At 50.6% G+C, this 27,397-nt stretch overlaps 1 protein-coding gene across 2 annotated transcripts; it reads left to right on the top strand.

The window, feature by feature from the left end:
• Window positions 1–8,127: 8,127 nt before the first annotated feature.
• Window positions 8,128–20,172, top strand: AARS2 (alanyl-tRNA synthetase 2, mitochondrial). Of its 2 annotated transcripts, XM_045844146.1 has the most exons (22): window positions 8,128–8,382; window positions 9,222–9,413; window positions 9,942–10,087; window positions 10,281–10,448; window positions 11,293–11,437; window positions 12,868–13,013; window positions 13,232–13,340; window positions 13,720–13,758; window positions 13,847–13,958; window positions 14,439–14,572; window positions 15,023–15,167; window positions 15,430–15,602; window positions 15,726–15,839; window positions 15,944–16,084; window positions 16,842–16,979; window positions 17,060–17,169; window positions 17,319–17,427; window positions 17,708–17,830; window positions 18,071–18,181; window positions 18,748–18,831; window positions 18,943–19,053; window positions 19,489–20,172. In XM_045844146.1, exons 1-22 carry the CDS (start codon window positions 8,140–8,142, stop codon window positions 19,651–19,653), a joined length of 2,958 nt encoding a protein of 985 aa, XP_045700102.1. In that variant the 5' UTR covers window positions 8,128–8,139; the 3' UTR covers window positions 19,654–20,172. The 2 variants fall into 2 exon arrangements, with proteins under 2 accessions (XP_045700102.1, XP_045700101.1); XM_045844145.1 differs by lacking the exon at window positions 19,489–20,172 and having other exon boundaries at window positions 8,130–8,382; window positions 18,071–18,177.
• Window positions 20,173–27,397: the final 7,225 nt, after the last annotated feature.

Raw genomic sequence — 27,397 nt, 5'->3', positions numbered from 1 at the left:
AAAGTTGGATAAAATTCCATTGTATGCATATACTACATTTTGTTTACCTATTCTTCCATTAATGGGCATTTAAGTTGTCCCCACCTTTTGGCTACGGTGAATAGTGCTGCTCATTGCATTCTTTTGAGTGTTTGCTCTATAGCAGCAATTTTCAAGTGTTTTAATTGCAGAAACATTTTATACTCCTAAAAACTACTAAAGACCCCCAAAAGTTTTTATGTGAGAAATATAATTCAATTAAATTTTTTAAAATATACTTTAATTAAAAAATAAATCCATTGTTACCATAAACATGGTATTTTATATATATTTTATTGATTATACTTTTACAGTTGCCCCAATTTTCCTCCTTTGCCTCCTCCTCCCACAGCCCCCATTCCCTCCAGCATTCCCCTCCTCTTAGTTCATGTCCATGGGTCATGCATACAAGCTCTTTAGCAACTCCATTTCCTATACTGTTCTTACATCCCCATCTATTCTGTACCTACCAACTTTGTACTTCTTAATCCCTGCACCTTTCCTCCCATTCTTCCCCTTCTGCTTCCCAACTGACAACCCTCCAAGTGACCTCCAAATCTATGATTCTGTTCCTATTCTGCTTGTTTGCTTAGTTTGTTTTTTAGATTCAATTGTTGATAACTGTGAATTTATTGCCATTTAAACATTCATAATTTTGATCTTTTTCTTAAATAAGTCCCATTTAACATTTCATGTAACAATGGCTTGGTGATGATGAACTCCTTTAGCTTTACCTTGTCTGGGAAGCACTTTGTCTACCCTTCAATTCTAAATTATAACTTTGCTGGATTAAAGTAATCTAGGTTGCAGGTCTAGTATTCATCACTTTGAATACTTCTTGCCAATTCCCTGTAGATTGTAGATTTTGAGAAATCAGCTGACAGTCTTATGGGAACTCCTTTATAGGTAACTATCTGCTTTTCTCTTCCTGCTTTTAAGATTCTCTCTTTATCTTTAACCTTTGGCATTTTAATTATGATATCTCTTGGAGTGGGCTTTTTTGTGTCCATCTTGTTTGGGACTCTCAGTGCTTCCTAGACTTGTACGTCTATTTGCTTCACCAAATTAGGGATGTTTTCTTTCATTATTTTTTCCAAATAAGTTTTCAATTTCTTGCTCTTTCTCTTTTCTTTCCAGCACCGCTGTGATTCAAAATGAGAATGTTTGAAGTTGTTCTAGAGGCTCCTTAGCTTATCCTTTTTTTAAATTCTTTTTTCTTCTTGCTTTTCTGATTGAATGTTTTTTCTTCTTTATGTTCCAATCATTGATTTGATTCTTGGCTTCATCTACTCTACTGTTTGTCCTCTGTAAATTTTTCTTTCTTTCACTTAGTGCAACCTTCATTTCTGCCTGAGTCTTTTTTACGCTGTCGAAGTACCTAATGAGTTCTTTGAGCATCCTAATAACCAGTGTTTTGAACTCAGCATCTCCATTTCATCTCCATTTTATTTAGTTATTTTTCTGTAGTTTTGATCAGTTCTTTCATTTGGGCTGTATTTCTTTGTCTCTTCATTTTGGCAGCCTCCCTGTGTTTCTTTCTATGTATTGGGTAGAGTTTTGACTCCCTGTCTTAGTAGCATGGCCTATTGTAGAAAAGCACCATAGGATGGGGTGGAGCCTTAATCAATCACTTGGGCAGCCCTGGCTGCTGTGGCTCAATGGATTGAGTACTAGCCTGCAAACCAAAGGGCCGCCGGTTTGATTCCCAGTCAGGGCACATGACTGGGTTGCAGGCCAGGTCCCCAGTAGGTGCTACACAAGAGACAATCACACAATGATGTTTCTCTCCCTCTCTTTCTCACTCCCTTCTCTGCTCTCTAAAAATAACTAAATAAAATCCTTTTTAAAAAAATGTATGTCTATTAAAAACAGCATTAAAAATAATCACCTGGGCAGAGCAACCCATGTGAACTAGGTTGATGGAGTCTCCAATATGGTGTCACTGCTCTTTAGCCCTGCATGGGGGAGGGCTCAGAAGGAGGAAAATTCCACTCCCTGACCTCTGGAGTTTTGTCTAGAAGGAAGATATCCCCTGGCACTTGCCCTGAGACCAGACACTTCACTTCAATTTCTCCCCATATGCCACTAGTGCCCTTCCAGCTGCTGCCCTGGTGCTGCAGCCCAGAGGGAGTAAGTCTGCATAAGTCCTAAGTCTATTGTGGGCCCTTTAAGAGGAGATTCCTGAGACTCCCACGGTGTCTTCTGTCACCCCAACCCCCACTGGATTTTACAGCCAGAAGTTATGGGAACTCATCTTGCTGGCATTGGTAGCCTGGGCTGGGTAGTCTGGGGTGGGGCTGGGATCTCTCACTCCCAAGATATCCTTCCCGAGTTTTATCTACCACACATGGGTGTGGACTGCCCATTCCGCACCTCTGTGCCTCTCTGCGTTATACTCACGTCTCCACCCCTCCCGCCCATCTGGAAGAATGTGACTTCTTTAATTCCTTGGTTGTCAGACTTCCATACAGTTAGTCTCTGATGATTCTAAGTAATAGCTGTTTTATAGTCTAGTTGTAACTTTTGCTGTGGTTGTGTGAAGAGAAGAGCTGTGTTTACCTACGCCTCCATTTTGACTAAAATTCCATCAACATAAACATGTTTTTATGAAAAATATATTTTCAAAAAAATAGCAGTAAGAGAGGCATTGTTTTACATTTTTGCAAATCTAACATCTGTCTTAAAAGACAGATGGGTTCTCATATCTACTTCTGCATTCAATCTGTTGTGATGTGTTATTCTGGTTGGCATTTATGAAGAAAAGCCAAGCTCATATAGATATATAACTGGAAAAGCGAGGACTCACAGATTTCCTGAATGGATTTTAGGAACCCCCAAAGTCTGTACCACACTTTGAAAACCACTGTTCTAGGGATTACAATAAATAAACATCTTTAACTTTTCTAAGAATACCTAGAGTAAATATACTACTTCATGTAAAATGTAAGAATTTTGCAACTATAAAGTTCCACTTACCATCCCCCGCATCCTTTATGATGTATTACCTAAGACATAGGAGCAATAAACAGACATATACAATTATAAAATTCCTTTGTTTTAAACAGTTCAATGTGTTTTAAATAAATTGAGGAAAAAAAGAGCCTTTTATATTCACTCACAGTTATCATTTCCTGTGCTCTTCATTCACTTAACACTCAACTTTCTATGCAGTAGCATTTCCTTTCAGCCTGAAATATTTCCTTTTGGTGCAGCCTGCTGGCAATAAGCTCTTAGTTTTTATCTGAAATTTTTATTTTGTCTTCATTCTTGAAAGATATTTATGCTAGATAAGGAATCCTGGGTCGACAGATTTTTTCCCCCACCACTTTAAAAATGCCTTTCCACTGTCTTCTGACCTCTATTGTTTCTAATAAAAAGTCAGGAAATTTTTCTCTTGCTAAAGTAGTGACTATTTCTTGTCTCTTTTTTCCACCTTAAAGTAAAAAAGCTTCCAAAGGAGGGAGAGATGGTGGGAGTAGCCACATATCATATATTTCATTTTTGTTTAAAGTCTGCATTTTAAAACTTGAGGCATGTTGCTAAGTAAGGCTAGTAAGTGAGATGGGTGCCTATATGAACAGCATTTAGAACTCAAATACTGAACAAGGTTCAGGACTTGACCCATTTCTCTGCAAACACCCTTACCCATGCATGCCTCTCCCTCCATCACTCAGGTGGCAGAACCCCAGACCTAATTATGCCCCATTATCTATCTGCTCTGAGCACCTAAGCATGGATAGTGAAAATCCCACTGTGCTGACCAGTCTTGGTTTAAAGAGAGGACTTCAAATCTTAAAGGAGAGGCCAACACTGTCAGTTAATCTTACTACACTTCCCAGTAAATCTCCTTCTCTTTATCAAAACAGCAATTTCATCTCTTCATCTCACTGCATAGTCATTCATTAAGGAAATGCATGTAAGAAGATGAGAACTCCCTCACCTTCCCAGACCTACATGCACTGACCTGCTAATCTGTACCCAGATTTCCCTCTCTTATTATAATGGAAGGAACATCCCTGTTCCTGGTTATGGCCTATTCTTCCAGTTTGTACTGAATTTTTCCATCTTTCGGAACACTTAAAATCTTTGCTAGTGTACTAATCCTCTCATTCTCTCTGCCTGGCTCTGCAATAGATACACTTTAAGGAAAAGAAGGGGATTAAGACAGAACCTACAGATTAAAAGATTTACAAGTCATATCAACTAAGCTTTTTAAAAGAGCAAACAAGACTATAACATCTAAGATAGATGTATGGGTGATAAAACCATCAAGACACCCAAAGCTGTGATTACTGTAAAAGTCAGGGGAGTGGCCACCTTTGCCAGGAAGGAGGTGGTTGGGGCCAGGGCAGAGTCCATGGACTCATGGGCTCCTGGGGTGGTTGCAAGGTTCTTTTCCAGACCTGGATGGTGGATACAAAGATGTTTGCCCTCTAACAATTAAGCCTACATTTAATTTGGTTGACTTTTCTACATCTGTGTTTTATAGTGACTTAGGAAAAAATAATGTTAAAACCTTTAACACAAGGATTGGCAAATTCTTTTCAATGAGCCAGATAGTATGATTAGAGTGTAGTCCTCTACCACACTCTAATCATGCCAGATAGTACATATTTTAGATTTTTCAAGCCAGCAAGCAAAATCGAGGATATTGTGTAATACTTTTATAACCATTTAAAATGTAACCATTTAATAATGCATAAGGATAAACCCAAGCGTTATAAACCGAGAGGGTCCACTAATCCTTGAATTTTCGATCCCAGGAAATTCACATCCTCAAGCTGCCCAATCCAAGCCCCCACGCCCTCTCCGGGTTCCCAAAGGAGCTGTTTCCCATCTCTGCCTCAGGCTGGCACTACTTCCACGTCTCTTAGCAACAGGTGGACAGGCCTGTCACCTACCGTAGGACCCAAGGTAGAGCTGAAGGGAGTGAGCACGCATGCACACAAGGAGCTCTCTGCTCCATTCACACGCTCTGGTAGAAAAGGGACACTGTAGGGGCACATAAGCCCTAGCACCTCGGCATACTCAAAAGTGTGTGTCCTCACTTTTCCCACAAGTCCTCTACCACACTCTAATCATTCCAGGCGTGGTCCAGCAAACTAGGGAAGCAGCAACAGCATCACCTGGGAGCCTGCTAGAAATATAGAATTTCCACCTCAACCCAGACCTACTGAATCTCAGTCTGCATTTTTAACAAAATACCAGGAGATCCCCATCCTTATTAACATTTGACAAGTGTTGCTTTTACAATCCAGATAAGGCCAAGCCATATATAAATACATCAAGCTAGGAATACCTCTAATAGATTGAACTTTTAACCTAGACACTAAAAGACAGCCTTTATGATTTATAAGAGGAAGTTCCCCAAGCTGAGTTCTCTATACTCAGTAAGGGTAAAAATTCCCTTGTGTCTCTTCTAACCTTCAGTCCAGGACAGAATGCATCACTGACCTCAGGTTCCTGCTGTCAAAGCCAATGGGGAAATCAGGAAGGGCAATTTCCATTCCCAGAGTAAGGGTGTGGCTCCTTTGAATCATGTGAAAAGAGAGGGTCCAAAGAATGGGCACCATGGAACCGCAGGATAATTAAGTCAAATGGTAACATAAGGGTAATTCTAGACGCAGGGAAGACAGCACCCAAATCCAGCTCAACAAGCTCCCAGGAAATAGACCCCACTTGCGTTTTAAACTTCAAAATGAAAATCCTACTAAGTCAGTGGGTAAGTACTCCTGCGAGAAGTTCCCAGATCAGTAACTCCCCAGTCTCATAAGTTCTTTCCATCTCCATCTATCTTGGGAAACTGCAGACCCCAAGTTTAACTTGCCTGACTGGCAAATCAGAACAGACACATCCCAGTCCTAGGAGAACCACTCCGCTTCACTGGGTAATATTAAAAAGACTGACTTACCAAAGAACACAACAAAGAAAAGAAAATGATCATGTGTTTAATGGCAAGGATGAAATAGTTAGATGAGGGAAAAACCCTTCTTCAAACAGAAAACTCAAAACCACAGATCTAAAAATCCATGAGACATGCTACAACATGGATAAACTTTGAAAACATTATGCTATGTGAAAGAAGCCAGTCACAAAGGACTATATATTATATGGTTGCATTTATATGAAATGTTCAGAATAGGCAAATCCACAGAGACAGAGAGTAGATTAATGGTTGCCTAGGGTTGGGAGGGATTGGGGGATTAGGTTAATGGATAAGAGATATGAGTTACTTTTGGGGATAATGAAAATGTTCTAAAATTAATTGTGGTGATGGATGACAATTCTATGAATGTACTAAAAGTCACTAAACATACATTTCAAATAGGTGAGTTGTATGGTATATGAATTATATTTCAACAAAGCTGTTTGAGAATAATCCATGGCTCCACACTAGTTCTACATTAATCTTAAACCATGTAGTTCCGCTCTGGCTGGTGTGGCTCAGTGGACTGAGTGCAGGCCTGTGAACCAAAGAGTCGCTGGTTTAATTCCCAGTCAGGGCACATGCCTGGGTTGCAGGCCTGGTCCCTAGTGGGGGGCACACAAGAGGCAACCACACATGATGCTTCTCTCCCTCTCTTTCTCCCTCCCTTCACCTCTCTCTAAAAATAAATAAAATCTTAAAAAAAAAAGCATGTAGTTCCTACTATAATGCAAAACCTGCCAGGGTAAAATCTGGGGGGAAAATAAAACTTGACATCAGTACTAGGTAGAGGCCCCAGCTAGATTTCCCTAGCAAAACACTCCCATCTTAGTTTGGGGAAGAATTTTACAGTCTTGTCTCAAAATCATCAGTCTCATGGAAATCCCCATCTAGCTTTAGGTTCCTGTTTCAAAAACACTGGAAAAACCAAAACAGGCAAAACACACTTTCAAAACACCTTTACATAGACAAGGGAAGAAACAGAGGATCACGGGACAGATCAGAATACAAAGTTAAGAATTCACTATCATTATAGAAACTCGAGTTCAGAAAAGACTACAGATTTCCCAAGGAAGCTGTGTTTCAAAAGTCCCTAAATAACTCACAAAGAATAGTAGCCAAAAGAACCCACCTGATGGCTGAGGCCTTGTAAGTGACCACACTGACCTCAGCTCTTCTGCCCCTATTGGATTTTCATCTTGGCAATTCTCTTCTCAACCTGTTTAATTTCCCAAACCAAAACCAGAGGGTATCGTGAGGAGCTCTGTGAGGACTCTGGGCTGCACCCACAAGGGCCTGGGTGGGCCTCATGGTCACAGCTGTCACTCTGGAAAGTAAAACAGAAGGGGGAGATGGAACACTATCCCTCTTACCCTAAAGCAAAACATACAAAACCCTAGGGGCATTGGGATGCTCAGAGAGAGAGCTATCTCTACAGCTATCAGCCAACAGCTTCGTCCTGCCCTGACAAACAGGATTCTCTCCAATCTCCAGGCAAATAAATTAAAAGACCAAATGTTATTAATTAATTAATAATGGAGCTGATGCTGTTTGGCTGCTGCCTCTCTGCTAGACTCCCGTTCTAAGGAGTCTGCTTCAGTCCCTAAAAACAAAAAAGCGATTTCCAATGTCAAGGACACAGGGAACTGGCAAGTACCTGGAAGAGTGCTGGGAACATAACAGGTATTCAATAAATTCGTTTAATGCCCCTTGACTGAATGCTAATATTACCTCCCTCCACCTCTGGCCTTCTTCCCTCAACCTGGAAGCGCGCACGCGCGCGCGCGCGTGAAGTTGAACCCACGCCTGTTCACTCCAACTCCATTTGTACATAACCTTGCAAAAGTAATAAAATTAACAATTACTGCTACAATACAGGTTTATGGGGGCAGGAATTTTTGTTAATTCTGTTACTAACGTACCTTGAGTGCTTAAAACAATGTATGGCACATAACAGGCTCTCAATGAATATTTGCTTAATGCCGAATGAATTAAGGGCCTACAATGTGCCAGGCCGTTCACACTCCCGCAAAGGTTCCCTTCACAATCATTTCCACAGTGGCAGCACAGGCTGCCTGGAGTCCTCCCACCACGAGGAGCCGCTATAGGAAACGCCCAGCTTCCTTCCCACGTTACCATTTATCCCCCCCCCCCCGGTGCCCTTTGACCCCTCAAATTCCCTGCCCCAAGTTAAGATGGCAGCGTCGGTGGCAGCTGCAGTCGGTGGACTGCGGCGGGCCATTCGAAGGTCGCCCTCATGGCTGGGCCCCAGCCGACGGCCGCTCTCATCCGAGCTCCCTCCAACCCAAGCTACGGCCGTACGTGACGCCTTTCTGAGCTTCTTTCGGGACCGCCATGGCCACCGACTGGTACCATCGGCTTCCGTGCGACCCCGCGGCGATCCCAGTTTACTTTTCGTCAATGCTGGAATGAACCAGGTGGGGGCGGGGTTTGTGATTTTTTTTTTCTTGAGAGAAAGGCGCTACGAGATTGGGCAAAGAAAAAAGGGGCGGAGCAGTAGCTTCTGGGGAAACTGGTCCCTGGTTGGGTTAAGTGATCCGGAGCGCGACTTAGGTTTTGGGGAAGACTCGACCTGGGAACTTCTCGTTTGGAATTGAGTTTTAGGCCCAGGAATGGGGGGTAAACTGGTGTGGAGGCCCATGGAGGTAAACTGGTGGAGGAAGTCTGGCTTCATTTATTCTTTCTTTGAATAAAGATAACTCTTTCATTACGTGATTATGGTATTGAGCACCTGCCAAATGCTAGACTATGTTCTCTAAACCTTTGGCTTTGAGCACGACTTACCCCCATAGACTTGGTTGTCTTCATCTGTAAAATGGGCAGAGGGGCGGGAGAGGGGGAATTGCTTAAGATTAGAGGCTGTCCAAGATCCCTATTAAATACTGACATTGTAGGCATGCCCAGACTCAATTTTGAAGCCTATAGTTATTGGGTGTGGTTGAAGAGGCTGAGATGGAGGACGTAGGCATTCATTGCACTATTCCAAGCCACCAACACATCCCTCCTCCTTTTATCTTGCCTATCTCACCAGCAGAAGACCTCTGCTTCATGATTTATTCTCCCCTTGTTTGCCCCACACCAGCAGAGATGGGTGCCCCTAGACTCCCAGGTTGCCACCCTGGCCAAGACCACACTGCACTCTCACGGACAGTCAGCCTTCAGCCTAAACATAAACAGCTCTCTCTGTCCTCACTCTGCACATTTCTATTCTAATGAGGCACTGGGGTATCCTTTCCCCCTTCTTCACGTGTTGCAGTTCAAGCCTATCTTCCTGGGCACTGTGGATCCACGAAGTGAGATGGCAGGCTTCCGACGTGTGGCCAACAGCCAGAAATGTGTGAGGGCTGGAGGACGCCACAGTGACCTAGAGGATGTGGGCCGAGACCTTTCTCATCATACCTTCTTTGAGATGCTTGGCAATTGGGCATTTGGGGGTGAATATTTTAAGGTGAGTATCTAGAAAGTCCTAGAGTTAGGGAAGGGTCAGCAGTCAACCAAGAAGGGGGTTAAGGTAAGTATTCTCTCCACTCCTAGAGTCTGCTTAGGTAGGACCTCATACCAGACACAGGCAAAGTTCAAGATGAACATATATAATAGGAATGTGTCTCATTTCCCTAATTGGATTGTAAGCTCCTTGATGGCCAGGACTATGCCTCCTGCCTCATGGCTGGTCAATAATTGTTGTGTGAATAAATAGACAGTAATACTCAAATGCAGGATTTAAAAATCATTCTAGGCTAGACAGATTAGAGGATTTCATGGAGAAGGTTGGACTTAAAAGAAAGGAGTGCGGAAGCTTTCTGGGCAGGAAAAAACTCAATAGAAATGATCATGGCTTATTTTAGAAACAAGATGGACAGTGGAAATGGTTTTGCCTTAAGCTGAGGGCTGAACTCATGTGGCTTGATTAACGCTTCAGTGGGGCTTTCTTCTCACCCACCTTCCTCTTCCCACTGCATGTGGGTTTCAACTGCAGGTGGAGGCTTGCAGCATGGCCTGGGAGCTGCTGACTCAGGTCTATCAAATCCCTGAGGACAGGCTATGGGTCTCCTACTTTGGTGGTGACCCCAAGGCAGGGCTGGACCCAGACCTAGAGAGCAGGGACATCTGGCTCAGCTTAGGGTAAGTTCACCCTCCCTAATGTTTATTCCTGAAGGGCAGGAGGGCTGGAAAACAGACACTATCAGCATATCCCAGGAGACCGTGGGGCTAGTCCTGTTCCTCCTTTTGCTGAGCTTGATGGGGAGGCTCTCATAGCAGAGAGAGTCCAGCTTCTGGGTTTGTCTCCCCACGACCTGCCTTGCTTTCTTTCTAGGGTGCCTGCCAGTCATGTGCTTTCCTTCGGACCACAAGAGAACTTCTGGGAGATGGGGGATACTGGCCCTTGTGGGCCCTGTACGGAGATCCACTATGATCTGGCTGCTGGGGTAGGAGCCCCCCAGCTGGTGGAGCTTTGGAATCTGGTCTTCATGCAGTACAACAGGTAATGGGGTGCTGAATCAGGAGGAAAATGTCTGGCTGGAAATTAAAGAGGTAGCAGTCAGGAGACTTTAATCCATTTCTTAATAAAAACAAACAAGCCCTGACTGTTGTGGCTCAGTTGGTTGGGCATCGTCCCGCATAGTGAAAGGTCACCAGTTTGATTCCTAGTCATGGTACATGCCTGGGTTGCACATGCCTGGGTTGCACATGTCTGGGTTGCAGGTTCGGTCCTGGTTGGGGCACATTCAGGAGGCATCCAATTGATATTTCTTTCTCACATCGATGTTTCTCTGCTTTTCTTTCTCCTTCCCTTTCCCCCTCTCTAAAAATAAATAAAATCTTTAAAAAAAATAAACACTTAAATGGTACTTACTATGTGCCAGGCATATTTCTAAACACTTTTCAGATAATAACTGATTTCAGATAATAACTGATTTGATTTAACTGATCCTAGTCTTTGCCCATAACAGTTTAAACTAGTCACCACTGCTCCTTGGCCTCTGCTTTCTTATCAAATGATAGAGTTGAACTTGATGATCTCTTAAGATTTTCTTCCGGCCTTGACATGCCTCTTTCTAAGGGGAAAGAATTCTGTCCCAGAAAGGGGCTCTCTGGTTCCAAGCAAAGGCCCAAGGCAGGTGAGGGGAGATATCACCCTTTATGAGAAAGGACAGGACCCACGGCCATCACTGTCTGTTTGAGAGGAGGTGGGGGTTATACTGCCCTCTGGTTCCTCCCTCTGTCAGCCTCCTTGAACCCTTCCTCATTCCTCTACTCCATTTGAGCATCTGCCTCACACCTGTAATCCTGTGCGGGGCCTCACCTCGCACACCTTCCCTGGCCAGAGAGGCGGATGGAAGTCTGCAACCCCTGCCCCAGCGGCACGTGGACACGGGAATGGGCCTGGAAAGGCTGGTAGCTGTGCTGCAAGGCAGATGCTCCACCTACGACACTGACCTCTTTTCCCCGCTGCTCAACGCTATACACCAGGTGAGCCTGCCTCTTCCCTTCCGGAAGCCTCTCTGGCCTACTCATCACCAGTGCTTTTGGAATCTGGTCTTCATGCGACACAACACGTAATGGGGTGCCGAGGCAGGAGGAAAATCCCTGGCTGAAGGTGAAAAAAGGTAGCAGTCAGGAGAGTGGTGGCAGCTCTACTTCTAGGAGTTGGCTGGCTGTCATTTTGGGGCAGTGGGGGTGACCAGGCCATGTGTCTGTCATCCTCCAGAAGGCTAGCTTGGACTTCTTCACATCCCAGCTCAGCAAGGTTACAAGGAGAGCAGAAACACACAAGGCCTCCTGAGGCCTAAGCTCAGAACAGTGTCATTTCTACCGCATTCTGTTGACCAAAGCAAGTCACAGGCTAGCTGAGATTCAAAACATGCTTTCCTTGATGGAAAACAACTGTAAAGTCACACTGCAAAGTGGCATGTGCACAGAAAAGGGAAGGATTGTGGCCACTTTTGCAAACAATCTACCACAGAGAGGAAGGCTAGAGTCTAGTCTTGTGGGATCTAGAAGTCCCAAGTGGGGCTTTAAATTCTACGTGCAGTGAGTGGGGCTCTGAGTGGAGAGGAGCATGATCTGACTGACACTTTAAAAGGCCGCTCCTTTTGTTGTGTGGAACATGGTCTGGAGGGAGATGAGTAGAAGCCGAGAAACCAACTGGGTGGCTATTTCATAGTCCAGGGAAGAAACAGTAGGGTGTAGTTTAGGCTGGTAGTAGTGGAAGTAGAGAAAAGTAGATTGATTTGAGAGATCCCATGGGGGTAGAAGCAAAGGCTGCACTAGTGGATTGGATGGGGAGGGGAAGGAAAAGACTGGTTCCCAAGTGTCTGACTTGAGCAATGAGCTGAATGGCAGGACTGTTTATTGAGCGGGGGCAGCTTGAGGAAGAGACAGGTCTGGAGCTGCATGAATCTAGCACTCTGCAATGGAGATCACACACGTACACACAGCTTACATGAACCTCCCTGCCCCCATAAAGCCTGCAGAGGCAAGTGTGGGCAGCGAAGAGCACTGGAGTCGGACAAGCCTGGTTCAGATCTCAGATCCGCTCCTGAGTTATGTGTGGCCTTGCGGCACTTAGATCCTCTGAGCTTGTTTCCTCTTACAGTGAGGATAGTAATATCTCCCAGAAGACGATATCGTCCCAGAAGACGATATTTTAGGGGTTAGATGACATGTTGTCCAAACACCCACACAGTTCTATAGTAGAAGTCTAGTGAATGATCACACCTGTGATGATCGGTAGCAGGAATGTGGGTCCTTGAGGGCAGTGTCTGACTCCCATTCATCTCTGAAACTTCTCTAGCCAGGTCATTCCAGATGTGGTCAACTTTAAGGGTGCTGAATACCATCCCACCTAGGCCAGGTCAGGCAGGGCCAGCAGCTGTGTCTTTTTCTCTCCTGCTTTCCAGGGCTGCGGGGCACCCCCTTACTTGGGCCGGGTAGGGGCAGCCGACGAAGGCCGCACAGACATGGCATACCGCGTAGTGGCTGATCACATTCGCACACTCAGTGTCTGCATCGCTGATGGTGTCTCCACTGGAATGTCAGGCGCCCCGTGAGTCTGGAAGGACTACAGAGAGGGGAAGGTGCAGCTGGGGCTTGCAGGGGAGAGGGGGGAACAAATGAGAGGTGTGTTGGGTTGAGGTGGCATGAGGAGCCAGGGAATGGAGAGGGCTTTGGGGTAGGAGCATATATGGGACCTTGCCTCCCCAAGCCCCATGCTGCTGACCAGGGGCTACTGGAGAGTCATATCTGGGTTCTGAACCCCTCTAGGCTGGTTCTTCGTCGCATCCTCCGTCGAGCAGTGCGGTTCTCTACAGAGGTGTTGCGGGCACCACCTGGCTTCCTGGGCAGCCTTGTACCTGTAGTGGTGGAGACACTGGTAAGGGCAGAGCCTCCTCACTCCTCTGGGCCTCCCTGGGCAGTTGGGGCGTCTGCTGCTGAGCCCATGCCATGCCCCCAGCCTGGGCTCGCCACCCTAAATGTCCACCCCAGTCAGCAGGCTGAGAAAGCTGGCACTGCTTACAAAAAGCAGGGAGCCTTCAGGATGCCTCCTTGCCCAGCTGCTGAACCTTTGACCTTGGGACCCCCTCAGCCTGTGTCCCCACCCCACGTGGAAATTGATTTTCCATTTGGGTCCCTCCCCATGTCCATCAGCCCATCTGAGCCTCCAGGACAGCTGTCATCAGGGCAGCTCAGGGGGCAGAGGTAGAGGGCAGAGTGGTTGCCTTTCACACCTCAGCCCTCTCTGCCTCCTCCAGGGAGACGCTTATCCGGAACTACAGAAGAACTCAGCCCAGGTACTGGATTTGGATACGGGAGGGACGGGCTGACAAGAGAGTGGTAGAGAGAGGCTCTCCCTCCAGTCCTGTCCCGCCTCCGGTTCAGATAGCCAACCTGGTGTCGGAGGATGAGGCAGCCTTCCTGGCCTCCCTGCAGCGGGGTCGTCGGATCATTGACCGGACCCTGAGGCGTCTGGGACCTTCTGAAGTCTTCCCTGGTAAGTGGAGTGCCTCGTGGGGCATGAGAGCCTCACTTCAGCAAGCCAGGGCAGGCCAAGGAGGAAGCTCTGGGCCAGGGCTGTGCCTCATATCCACCCCCTCTTCCTCCTACGTCCTTCTTCCTATACTCTTTCCAACACCAGGACCTCTCTGTTGTGGGAACACCACCCTGCTTCTCCCCATTTCCCCACTTCCTCTCTGCCCAGCTGGCCCTGCCTCAGTCTCTGCTTTCCAGGGCTGGCTTTATGCCTAGAATGAGCCTCTCTCCTCCTCTGAAATGATGATTGCCACCTGTCAGCTCTGGCCTTTGAGCACGAAGCCTGAAGATGACCCCTGTCCTGGGCCAATCCAGTGTGGGGAGAGGGCACTTGTGTTTGGCATCTGGTGTGGTTAGAAAAGCCCTGGCCCTTCTCTCTTACACCTCCCCCCACCCACCCTGCTTCTCCCCACTCAAAACCCCTTGTCTTCCTTCCAAAAAGCCGAAGTGGCCTGGTCCTTGTCAATGTCTGGGGACCTGGGGCTCCCCCTGGACCTGGTAGAGCTGATGCTGGAGGAGAAGGGAGTGCAGCTGGACTCGGCTGGGCTGGCACGGCTGGCACAGGAGGAAGCCCAGGTATAAGCTGGGTGCCCCGCCAGGGTTCTGTTGGGACAATCAGCCCACTCCCCAGCCCTGAGTTCCTGGGGGAGGAGCTACAGCTATTGAGGGAAATAGGTCTGAGGTGGGTCCTGTCCTTCACACAGCCCGTAGAGAGGAACATTCATGCAGTGGGCTAAACAGAGGAGCAGAAGGGAAGGGGCCCGTACGGCATCCTAGGACACATCTCCAGGGGCAGAATTGGGTGAGGGAGGCCTGATCCTGAGACCCTTTGCGATGGGTGGCTCACCAGCCAACCCAGATCTCTAGCAGCCAGCCAAGCCCTGGGCACTTACTCCAGAGGGGATGCAGGGTCCACAGGGCAGTGTGTCAGGGACGGGGCTCTGCAGAGGCCTCAGTTCCGTTGCACTCTCCACGCACTCTTTCCATACACACGTGCACACACACATACATACGCCCATCCTGCAGCACCGGGCCCAGCAGGCTGAGGCAGTTGAGGAGCAGAGACTGAGGCTTGACATCCATGCATTGGGGGAGCTGCAGCGCCGAGGTGTGCCTCCAACCGATGACAGCCCCAAGTACAACTACCGCCTTCTCCCCAGCGGGGGTTACGGTGAGAGCCTGGACTGAGGCAGGTGGCCACAAGCTTGCCTGGCTGTGGTTGGAACAGTCAGATGGTTGCCCCATGCATTCCCCAGGGTAGCCACCAGGGGTCTCTGTGGCCCTCAGCTGGACTTGAGGGTGTGCACCGCCCCCCCCCCCCCCACACCCCTCTCACCACCAGGTGCCTTTTGGCTTCAAGTAAAGCATAGACCCACATGTATGTACATCTTTAACCCCTGCCTACCACTGATAGCCATTCTTCGCCCTGGCAGAGTTTGGCCCCTGCGAGGCCCAGGTGCTCCAGCTGTACACAGAAGACGGGAGAGCTGTGGCCTCCGTGGGGGAAGGCCAGCACTGTGGCCTCCTCTTAGACAAGACCAATTTCTACGCTGAACAAGGGGGTCAGGCTTCAGACCGAGGCTACCTGGTGCGGCTGGAGCAGCAGGTGAGTCCCTCTGCATACAGAGGCTAAGTTCTGCAGGAGGCAGACCTGAGCCAGAAAGGTAGCCAAGGGGAGGGAAAGACTACAGGCAGTCACTCCAGCACCTTGGCCCCTGACCTCCCCTAGGATGTGCTGTTCCCTGTGGCCCGGGCCCAGGTCTGTGGAGGCTTCATCCTCCATGAGGCTGTGGCCCCTGAGTGCTTGAAGGTGGGGGACCAGGTGCAGTTGCACGTGGATAAGGTAAGGAAGAATTCCCACCCCTGCTGTTCTTGACACCTCGTAGCCCTTTTACTCTCTCCATGCCCTACTGTCACCCAGGGCGCTTGGTGACACAAGCATTTCAGGCCTGGCGTCTGGGCTGCATGGAGAAGCACACGGCCACTCACCTGCTAAACTGGGCACTGCGGCGATCTCTGGGCCCTGGCACAGAGCAGCGAGGCTCCCATCTGAGTCCCGAGCGGCTGCGCTTTGACGTGGCCACCCAGGTGAGCACAGCACAGAAAGACAGGCTTCAAGTGAGGCAGCAGGCTCAGAGCGAGAGAGTCTGGTGGCGTGTGGAGTCCGGCCAGTCCAAGGGCCTGGTCTCACTGCTACTCAGTCCCGAGGGAACCTGGGTGGGTGTCTTCCCACCAGGAAGGCATTGGCTAGACAGTGCTGGAGCCCTCGCTTCACCTCCAGCCACCCATCTTCCTTGTTCCTGCTGTTACCCGAGCTGAGCCGTTGTTGCTCCAAGGGGGTTGTCCTCTCCCTTCCCTGCCACACCCTTTCCCTCCTCTTCTTGTTCATCTGCTCAGTACTCTCCCCAGGAAGCACTCACTGACTGAGCCCCATTCCACCTGACTACTTGTCCCCGCATCCCCCCTCCGTACTCTCTTCCCTTGGGCTGCCCTGTGGTAAGCCACCCGAGTACAGAGCCTCCATTTTTTATTTTTCTACCGACTTTTAATGCCTGACGAAAGTACTACAGCTTCCAGTAGGCCCACTTCCAGGTAGCTTTGTAAGGAAGAGAATTGTTTGCTCCACAAATATTCGTTGAGCACCTGTTTGTTATATGCTAGCCACTGTTGTAGAACCCTGGGGTAGTTCAGTGAACGGTGACTGCTTTTTTTTTTCTTTTTTTGTATTTTTTCCATTACCAATTATCCCCCTTATACCTTCTTCAGTGACTGCCTCTTTATGCATCATTTGCAGGCATGGGGCTGACTGCCTGTCGGTCTGTCCTTTTCCCTCCCACCCCATCAGGCTCCACTGACCCCAGAGCAGCTCCAGGCAGTGGAGAGTGCTGTGCAGGAGGCTGTGAGGCAGGATGAGGCCGTGTACACAGAGGAGGTAGCCCTGGCACACACCGCACATGTCCCTGGCCTGCGCTGTCTGGATGAGGTGAGTTGAGGGAGCCCCCTTCGTGGAGATCACCTTCCCCCCACAGGCCAGGTAACAGACTTGTGCCCTCTCACCCACAGGTCTACCCAGACCCGGTGCGGGTGGTGTCAGTGGGGGTGCCTGTGGCCCGTGCACTGGACCCAGCCTCTCAAGCTGCACTGCAGACTTCAGTGGAACTGTGCTGTGGGACGTGAGTCTCTCCTTCTGCCTGCCCTGGCCTGGGGCTGAACCCTCACCCTGCCTTGGTCTTTGGAGCCACCAGCACCTGGTATGGAGCTCAAGCTGCTCTTTCCCCTCCCATAACCCCCCGGACTTCCTACTCTCTCCCTGTGCCCACAGGCACCTGCTGCGCACGGGGGCTGTAGGGGACCTGGTCATCATCGGGGAGCGCCAACTCGCCAAGGGCACCACCCGCCTGCTGGCCGTCACTGGGGAGCAGGCCCAGCAGGTTGGCATGCCAGCAGGGCCCGGGAGGCTCTGAGTGGATGAGGGGCATGGGACGCACACAGCTGATACTCGGCTGTATGCTGAGTATCTCAGGCTGGGGGACGCCCGGCTGCAGAATCAGTGTTTCTACACGTGCACTGCAGGCAGCTGGCATTGTTGTGATTATTTGGTGCCTTCATGGGTCCTGATTGTTAATTATATCTAATTTGGCCCTGAGCAGCAATGGGTAAGAGCCTTGAAATAAGCCGAGCAGCCCTGACCATCCCGTTCCTTCCCTGCAGGCACGAGAAGTGGGCCAGAGCCTGGCCCAGGAGGTAGAAGCAGCCACAGAGCGGCTGAGTCGGGGCAGCCGGGATGTGGTGGAGGCTCAGCGGCTGTCCAAGGACATGGGACGACTCACTGATGTGAGGGCTGTGTACACACACACACACCCTTGTCCTTATACTGTGCCCTTCCCCATGCCTCCCTGGACCCTTCCAGTCTCTCCCAGCTTTCCTGTTGGGCTCCAGCTGGCCTAGACGTTTTGTTGTTTGTCTGCAGGGTGGGATGTGGTAGGTGTGGTCTCTTCTCTGGTCCTGCTGGACCCTGCCTCAGGGACTGTGGCTCAGGGAGGGGTGAGGATGATATACTGCTTTTGGCCGTAGGCTGTGGACACTGCTGTGATGCCCCAGTGGCAGCGGCGGGAGCTGCAGGCCGCACTGAAGGTGCTGCAACGGCGTGCCAACACTGCTGTCCGGAAGCTGGAAATGAGGCAGGTAGGAGGGGGTGGCCGCACCCAGGGGGGCAGATCCCAGGCACACCAGACAAGGGTCAGAGACGCTCTAGAGTGAGCACAGAGAAGCCTCAAGGCCTAGTGTGTGTGTGTTGGGGGGGTGGTATCAGCTCCCTCTCCTGCCAGCTGGGCACCGTCACCAGGCCCCCCCTTCTCTCTGCCAAACCACATCTCCCCAGCACCCAAGTTTGGTTCAGACTCTCCCTCCAGGAAGCTAACTGATCATTCCATTCAGTCCTAATTACTCCTTGACTTCATTCTCCTTCCTCCTGCCCCCTCTCCTCCATCTGTACTCCAGCCTTAGTCCTTCCACCTTCACTGACCTATTTGCCAGGGCCTGGAGCTAAGATGAAAGGGAGGAGGTGAGGGAGGGGAGGAAGGACCAGGTGGGACTCAAAAAAAAGGCCATTCTAGGTAGAGCCCCTGGCCCTTCTGCTCAAAGCTAAAGACTTTTGCTGGGGGAGGGGATTTCTGGACTGGGGTTCAGTTCAGAAGTGAGGGCCAGTTTTCTTCCATCTTGACCCCTGTGCTGTCCTTCCTGCCCCACAGGCTGCACAGAAAACGCAGGAGCTGCTGCAGCGGCACTCAGAGGGGCCCCTGATTGTGGACACAGTTTCCACTGAGTCCCTCTCAGTGAGTATCGGGGTTGGGGGTGGCCCCAGGGTCTGGGGAGGGGGAAGTCCGGATGGGAGGTACCTGGGAGTCTAGGGGCTCTGGGGCTACCATCTGCCCTCCCTTGCCCAGGTGCTGGTAAAGGTGGTCCGGCAGCTGTGTGAGCAAGTGCCCAGCACATCCGTGCTACTACTCAGCCCCCAGCCCCTGGGGCATGTGCTGTGTGCCTGTCAGGTGGCCCAGGTGAGAGAAGTGGGAGAGCAGCCCCCACAGCACCCATCTCCTAGTCCAGCCCTCTAATTCCACTCCCTGTATTCCTCCCAGACGAAGGAGCCAAGACTGGGTGGAGGTGATCTCTGAGGACACCCAGGACATATATAGGGTCATCTCCTTGCCCCTAACCACCACACAACCCCACCAGAGTATACCATGAGATCCCCTAATTACCAGCCTCCCCCTGCAGGCTGCACATCCCTTGCAAACAAGTAGCAGACATTCATCACCCTCTTTACGCATTCCCAGCCCAACCCTCACCTGTCTTCCCCCAACTCGCCCCACAATGTGCCTGGCTGGGCAGGGCATGCCAGTCACCATGACTCCACCCTTGAGGGTACTTTGAGTGGATGGTGGCAGGGAGGGGCAGCTCTGCATTGCTGTCCCTTCTCTTTCTATTCCCAGAGTCCCACACCAGCTTTCACAGCAGAGGCCTGGGCGCTGGCCGTGTGCAGCCACATGGGGGGCAAGGCCTGGGGCTCTCGAGTGGTTGCCCAGGGCACCGGAAACACTGCTGACCTGGAAGCTGCCCTCAGTACAGCCCGAGCCTATGCCCTCAATCAGCTCTGACCCAGGGACTCACATAGACTGAAGAGACAGGCCAGTGACAGATACAGGTCAGTTGCTGACTATGGCGAAAACCAATCAAACAAAACTTCCTGAAGGAACCAGCAGAACCCCCCTGGAGAATGAAGGGGAGGACTAGAGGCGGGAGGCCAAGCAGCTGAGCTGAAGAGAGCCAGCCTGGGTTGGGTCCTGCCTGGACACCAGAAGATGTGGGCCGGCCAAGCCAGAAGTGGGGCCAGAGACACCCGCACTAAGTGAATGTGAAAACATGGGCTGTCCTAGCTGAGACTGTTCGTTAAAAAGTATTCCCCCACCCTGCCTGGTGTGGCTCAGTGGATTGAGTGCCAGCCTGTAAACCAAAGGGTCATGGGTTCGATTCCCAATCAGGGCTCATTCCTGGGTTCCAGGCCGGGTCCCCATTTAGGGGCATGTGAGAAGCAACCACACATTGATGCTTCTCTCCCTCTCTTTCCCCTGCCTTCCCCCTCTCTAAAAATAAATAAAGTATTTTAAAAATAAAAAGTATTTCCCAGAGGAGGAAGTTCTGAAGGTTCTTTTGCTTAAAAAGATCAGGCTTTCCCCTCCCAGCAGCCTGGTATGGGTGCTCCATCACCGGTCTGACTCCTCACCCTGGGCTGAAAGGCCACCTAAGCATCCACAGCAGAACCATCCTCACAGCCACAAATGCTCTGTCAGGCTCTCTCTGCCAGCCTGCTCTGGGCACCCACAAAGGCCTCCCTGGGCCCCAAGGTTCAGAACTGTCGTGTGAAAGTCATTATAGCAGGGCAGATCCTCTGGTGTCACTTAGTTGTCTAACAGTGACTTGTCTTATTGAAGGCTCTGGTGATTGGTTGATAAAATGAGCAACAGGTACTTGTCAGTTGCTGGGAAGGTGGTGAGAACCAGACAGAACTTCCCGTCCTTGTGGAGCTTCTAGTGGGAAGGAGGCAATAAAGAGAAAGAAGGTGTCAGCTGGAGATGAGGTCTGTGAAGAAAAAGCAGACAGGACGGGGACAGTGGGGTGGTGGTATTTCTTCCCTGAGAGGCGGCCTCTGCGGGGAGAGCTGTCCAGGCTGAGGGAACAGCCAGTGCAGAGGCGCTGAGGGGGAGGAGGGCAGGCACAGTGAGCTGGGAGAGTGGCAGGTGATGGGGTCAAAGAGCAGGAACCAGAGCAACGCTGTTCTTTAAAAACAAGCTGCACAGCACCTGCCCCATTCCGAGCTGAAGTTGAAAACCGGCGGCTCGGAGAAGGAAGGAGCGGAGGGATAGAGGGCAGCCCTTCTTCCCCACCAGAACGAGTTTATCCAGGACGTAGTCAGATGCCGTAGCTCCGCCTCTGTTCCAAAATCCCTGTTGTTATAGGAAGGAAAGGACCTCAGGGGGCCCATCTTCAAGTCAAAGGCTCCCTGGCTACCAATTTCTGGGGCTGTTTAATTAAAATTATCAGAGCAGAGCAGGCCCTCCCAGCATTTTCCCTGCATGATTCTCATTCTTTGGGGGCACCCATGATTTGTTGGTAAATCACTGTTAAGGGTTTGAAAGGGACCTGAACCCTGGTGCCCAGCCCTGACCACTTGTTCAGCTCTGTGTAGGTGCAAAGTCTGACCTCAAAATCTTGGCAACTGCAGCAGCCGGAGGGGTTGGCGCTCTCCAGAGGTCCAGCTTTTTACACATGGACGCTGAGGTGAAGCATGGTAAACTCACTTTATTGATGAGTTAATTGAGCTTCTAAGATGTTAACTTATCCATAGTAACCAACTGGTACAGTTTTTCCTTGAGGAACACGGGGGCTAGGGGTGCCAACCACCCATGCAGTGGAAACCCACCCATAACATCTGCCCCCTGCGTGTGTGCATGCGCAGCCACACATCTGATATGCACAACCATCGGCACAGCCGAAATTAAAGCTCAACTCTGCCTCCCTGTGAAAAGTCCCACCACCCTGGTTGCCTCGTTCCTCCTGAAGGACAATTTCTTTTTCTTCCTAGTGAAGTTCACCCGTGCCCCTCAGGACAGCACATCCTGTCCCTTGGGGCTGGTGGGGTGCGGGGAGCTGTGCGGGGGAGGTTGACATCAGGCTTAGAGCTGTGTGAAGGAGTGCCGTGGAGGCTGGAACCTGCCTGCCTGCTGCCAGACATCAGCCTTGTTTACATCTTAGAGAAAGGTGGAAGGTGCTGCTCTGCAGGGATGCTGCAGCCCGCAGCTCTCCCGCAGAGCCTGCCCCAGAGGAGTCCCCAGAACACCTGCAGCTGCCCTTCCCCCTCCTCATCTTCCAGAAAAGACTGCTGATGCTTCTCCCGCACCGTCCTAACACTCGTCATCCCCCCACCCCCACTTGCACACAAAAGGGTCCAAGAAGGAACAGCACTCCAGTCCAGGGACCCTGCCCGGGGCCCCCACTGCTCACCTTCCCCCACAAAAGCCCACCCGTTCCTAAACATGTCCCCCAGAAGCACAAAGTGTGCCCCACGGTCACAGAGTTCCCCCTGCCTGTACAGCAGCCGAACACAGCACATTAGCCAGAAACTTCCTTGCGTCAACCCCGTGCCAAAGCACGTAATGACAGCCATCGAAGGACAGCCTTGCGCCAGCCAGGCATCCGGTAGAGACTTGGTGCGCAGGCGGGCCGACAGGCACTCGTGCACGCCCCCTGGAGACGTGGGGCGTCCCTAACAACCGGCGCGGACCTTCAGAGAGCCTGCTGAAAGGCGAGCCTGGGGACCAGGAACCGGTGAGGCAACCTCTGGGAGAGAGAACACAACTCCCGGTCTCCCCTGTGGGGCTGAACTCTCCCAGCCCCTCCCCCATTCCTGCCCTCAAGATGCCCTCAACCCACCCAGGCCCAAAGCCTGCAGGCAGCCCCAGCCTTGGCTCCCACTTTTTGAGTGGCGGGGAAGGGCTGGTCTGTAACTTCAGGAGACTCCCCCACCCCCACCCATTTGAGGTGGGACCCCTGCCTCCTCCCCCGCCACTGTCTGCAACCTGGCCTAAGGCTTAGGGTTTGCGGGCAAGGGAAGCGGGGGTACCATGAGAAGGAAGAAGCGGGCAGTGGGCACTGGATAGGTAGCAGATGAGAGCAGTTATACCAGGCCGGTCTTCTCAGAAAGGCTGACCCCCACCCCAGTTCCCGCGGGCTGCGATCCCTCCTGCGGGGCCAGAAGCCAACACACCTCGCTCCCACGGCAGGGCTGGTTTCCCTTGGTTACCTAGGAAAAGCAAGGGCCGCATCCCCCTAGGCAGTTGGGGGAGGGCCTGTCTGACCTTTGGCGCTGAGATTCCCCGCGGGGAGCGGGGAGTCTGAGCCGTGTTGGGAGGGATGAGCGGTAGGGAGTGAAGCCACTGGAGCCCTTTTTAAGGCTACAGGCCTAAGGAGGCAGGAGTGGCAGCAGGGTCAGGCCCAGGGGCATGGGAAGTGCAGTGTTTCACTCACCATGGACCAAGTGGGCTGGGCCTGGGCTCTGTCAGACAAACTTTTTTGCCTCTCTTTTGTGATTCCACTAATTAGATTTTGGGAGTGAGCTGGCCTGAGGCAAGGTGTGATGTAGTGGTGTTTGGTGTGAAAAAGTTAGGGAAATGTAGACAAAAGCCCAGGGCCCTGAGGACAGATGCCTGGGGTGAAAGAGGGGCTGAGTTTTTAAGGCACAGGAAGCACCAGAGAAGGGAGCGGAGCACTGGGGGCCCAGTGGGTGCTGCCTCAGGTGGCCCATCAGAGTGTCAAGGGCACAGAGGTGCTCGTGGGCCTCCAGAGGGCCAGGGGCTTCGGCTTCTCAGTTCAGAGGAAGGCAGGTGAGGACAGCTGAGGACAAGCAGGAAGGGGTGATGGCTTCCTCCAGCATCTTCAACTTTTCCATTTGGGCAGGCGGGAGAAGCCTCTGCCCAAAGTGATTCCATTTAACTGGGGACTTCAGAGGGTGGAGAAGGTCTGAGTCTTCCTCTGTGAGGAGGACATGTGCTAGAGATTCATGCTCTGAATCCTAGGTCTGTGAAGAATGTCGAGGGCAGTGTGAGCTGTGGGGAAGGAGAGCAGAGTTTTGCAGGATTCTTACAGGTCCCCGTGGAGCATTAGGCTGAGGGATACAAGCAACGGTTCAGTTCTGTGGAAAGACCCCGTGCCTGGCAGTGATGTAGGTGTTGAGGGAACCTGGGCTGTTCAGGTCAGCACCAAAAGGGCACCACCACCCTCCACGCTGGTGACAAGACGAGAGAGCTCACCAGACAGTGGGAGGTCCACTGGAAAAATGCTGTGAGCGACCAGTCTGGGGCATTTAGAAAGCAACCCCAACACCTTATTACTGGTTATGATTTTATTCATGAAAATAAGAGAGAGCCTCAGACAGATATCAACTCAAACCTTAACTTCTCCACCTACTCACCGTATGAAGCTTAGCAAGTTACTTAACCTTTCTAAGAGTCCTTTTCCTCATTTGTGAAATGGGGATAATGATGTTATAACAACAATAATAATCCTCAATAATAAATCTGAAAACTTAATAAACTTGGGTAAGCCATCTAACATCTTCATCGTAATATCTAACACATCTTGAGTGCTGGCTGTGAACCCAGCACTCCAAGTATACAAAGGTCTCACACACATTCACTCCTTAATCCTCTGGCTAATCCTATGAAGTTACCATTAAGTACATCCCCATTTATAGAGAAAGAAATGGAGGCTTAGTGAGGTAAAATGACTTGCCCAAGGTCTCTCTGACTCTAGGGGGCAGAGTGGAGATTTGACCTTAGACAGTACAACCCCTGAACCCTTAATCAGCTGCTACATGCTGCCTGCACTGCACATGCTATTATTGAGAGCTTAGAAGCCAACAAATAGTAAGCAACTCTGTATACACAAGGACATGGTTCCCAGAACACTTGTGCCCCAGACGCAAGCCTTCAGAACTAAGGACAACACTGACCAAATGGGGTCATCTCATCACTTACATTACCTGTGCTTGGGCCTGTCGAAAGCAGGCCTTCATACCTAACGCTTTGAGTTATGTCCTGCACGTGGTTACAGGACCCTGGACCCTGGTTGAGGACACAGTGTGGGGACCTGGGAGGAGCAGATGTGGCCTTTCTCCAGGACTATGGCCCTGGGCTGGGTGGGACTGATGCTGGAGGCACAGCCTGTGAAGCCCAGCAGGCCCGTGACACAGGCTCCAGGAGATGAAAGGCCAACGGGCACGTCCCCACTTTCTCCAGCCCTTAGATGAGGAGGCCAGGTGGTGGCACAAGAGGCACTCAGGTCTGTGGCCCCAACCTTCTCTCTGGAATATCAGAGAGAATTCCTGCCCCGGAGGAGGACCAGAGTCTTGACCACACTTCCAGTCTACAAACTCTGAGACTCTCCAACTGCCCTGTGGGTTCTCCAGACAGTAAGGTGACTGCCCTGTCACTTCTGGGGCTATCCTCCATGGGCCCTTGGGGGCTGTCTGGAAGTCCCTTGGCCCTGGCTACTACATGTCTACCCATCCCTGCAGGTTTCCAGGGAGAATAGTGCCACCTACTACCACTCTCAACTGAACACTGGTAAGGCCCAGGCCAGATTAGGGCCGCCATGTGAAGTAGGCGGAGCTATCTCAGGGGTCCTGCCTGCTCCTTCTCCCGTGAGCCCTCCCCCCTCCTCCAGACTCCGCGTTAAGTACACTTTTCTGCCCCACCCCCTAACTTGGTTTTTGGATCTGAAACACTCACACCAAGGCATGGATGACTGATAAGAGGATATATAAATTCCGTACACTTAAACTGTCAGCATAATGTGTCAAAGGACTTCTACATTTTCTAGTTTGCAGCATTAGTGTCAGTACATATATCATACTTCACTATGTTTGACCTAAAATGATGAGATGCATTTTTAAAAAGCAGTTCAAGGTTAATATATAAGAACATACCCATGTGTGTAATATTAAGATTTTATTTCATTGAGGGGGGAAGACCATTTTACTTTTTTAAGGTTTTATTTACTTTTAAAGAGAGGGGAAGGGAGAAAGAAAGAGATGGAGAGAAACATCGATCAGTTGCCTCTCGCACACCCACAACAGGTCCCTGGCCCACAACCCAGGCATGTGCCCTGACCAGGGAATTGAACCAGCAACCTTTCAGTTTACAGGACGAAGCCTAACCCACTGACCTACACCAGTAAGGGCAGGGAGTACATTTTAATGTAACAGGATGAAAGCCTTATGTTAGGGGCCTGAAATTCCCACAGCGAGGTGCCAAGGCCTCATTGCTCTCCCTGGGTGGGAGGCCCTCCCCAACAGGTCCTGTCTGTGTGAAGATAGGACTCCTACCTCCCAGTGGACGTGCTTTCTTCTTTGAGTGGAGAGTAGGGAAGTGTGGGGAAGGGGACACACCAAGTGACTGCAAAGAGCAGTGCATTGAGCTTAAGGCAGCAGCCTGCCCTCAGACCCCCGCCCACCGGCCTCCGCCCGGCCCTGGCCCTCCCAGGTATCTTAGGGACAGTCGTTTCCTGCTCTGGTCCTCAGTCTCTTCACTGGTAGAAGGGGGCTACAAAGCCTGCCCGGCCTCCACTGTAGAGTGTCTGTAAGACTCAAATGAGAGATGAGTGCTGAAAGGCTCTCGTAACTGTTACATGCTGAGCAGATCTTAGCTGTGGATAATGTGGTCCTGTGGCTGGAGAGATGGGAGGTAAGACAGGAGGCTCGGGATTTTCAGGAGAAAAAGAGGCCACTGAAGATAGATGTCAGGCCCTATGGACAATAACCCGGGAGCCTTTGGTCCTTTTCAGCCATCCCACTGAGCTATTCTACCTGCTGATTTAGGATTTTCCCCATCATTTAATTCACCAAACAGTGGGCCTATCAAAATGGTCAAGACCCTTTGTTCAGAAAGGGGTAGTAACCCAACTCTTGGCTTGAGCAAAAGGGACTCATTAGAAGATGCCAAGTTAGGTCTCAGAACTGAAGGAACTGCTGAGGAATCCAGCAGTTCTGGGGCCTCAGGGACTGGGACTGGGGACTGAAGGTAGCCAGGTGCTCTCTGTTCACTTCTCATTCCCGCTGGCCTCACCTGGCTTCTCTCCCCTACTGCAGACAGGTCTTTCCATGGGAGGGGAAACAGCTGCCTGCCGTAGGGGATCCGTATCCTTCAGGGACACATGTCCTTCTCTCTACCTCTACTTGGACAAACCCCAAGCAGCGCTCTGATTGGCTTGCAGCAGGTGGCCACCCTAAACCAATCACTCTGACCCAACAGAGGGTACTCCTATTGGCCAGAATCTGTGATCAGTAAGGGGGTGGAGCACCCCAAAACAGCAGCTACCCCACCTAATGCAGACTGGACACTGGCTATGGACCAGAGACCAAAATGAGTGGCAAACAGTCCCTGCACCCTCAGGGGCTCACAGTCCAGTGTGGCTGTGGGGAGAGTAGTCAGTCACATCACTGAAGTGACACAAGCACTGGGAGTCCGATACAGGGAGGGACTATTTAGGGGGTGGGGGACAAGAAAGGCTGTAAGTCTTCAGAAATGAAGTGGTACTTGAGCTCAGTCTCCAAAGGATCCCTGCTTCCTGAGCTGAGATGGCAGGAAAGGCATTCCAAGTGGAGGGAACCGTATAAACAAAGCGGGGGCAGCTCGAACTTGCCTGACATGTTCCAGATGCAAAGAGAGTGTCCTGTCACAGGGTGCTTTCTATTCAGAAGCGAGGAACTGAACTGTACCCAGTGAACAGTGGTGAACCACCAGGGGCCTGCCGTGGCAGCTGTGGGAAGGCTATATGTGAGAGGAC

Source organism: Phyllostomus hastatus, unplaced genomic scaffold (assembly GCF_019186645.2).
Source record: "Phyllostomus hastatus isolate PE091 unplaced genomic scaffold, TTU_PhHast_1.1 phas_contig_40, whole genome shotgun sequence".
Lineage (NCBI taxonomy): Eukaryota > Metazoa > Chordata > Mammalia > Chiroptera > Phyllostomidae > Phyllostomus > Phyllostomus hastatus.
This window is presented reverse-complemented; position numbering and strand designations above follow the sequence as displayed.

Bases quoted from the DNA above. Each gene is read 5' to 3' on its own strand.
- AARS2 (XM_045844146.1), top strand. From the start codon at position 8,140: ATGGCAGCGTCGGTGGCAGCTGCAGTCGGTGGACTGCGGCGGGCCATT. The intron at 13,759-13,846 runs GTACTGGATTTG...CCTCCGGTTCAG, and splicing joins TACAGAAGAACTCAGCCCAG to ATAGCCAACCTGGTGTCGGA. The intron at 17,831-18,070 runs GTGAGGGCTGTG...TTTTGGCCGTAG, and splicing joins ACATGGGACGACTCACTGAT to GCTGTGGACACTGCTGTGAT.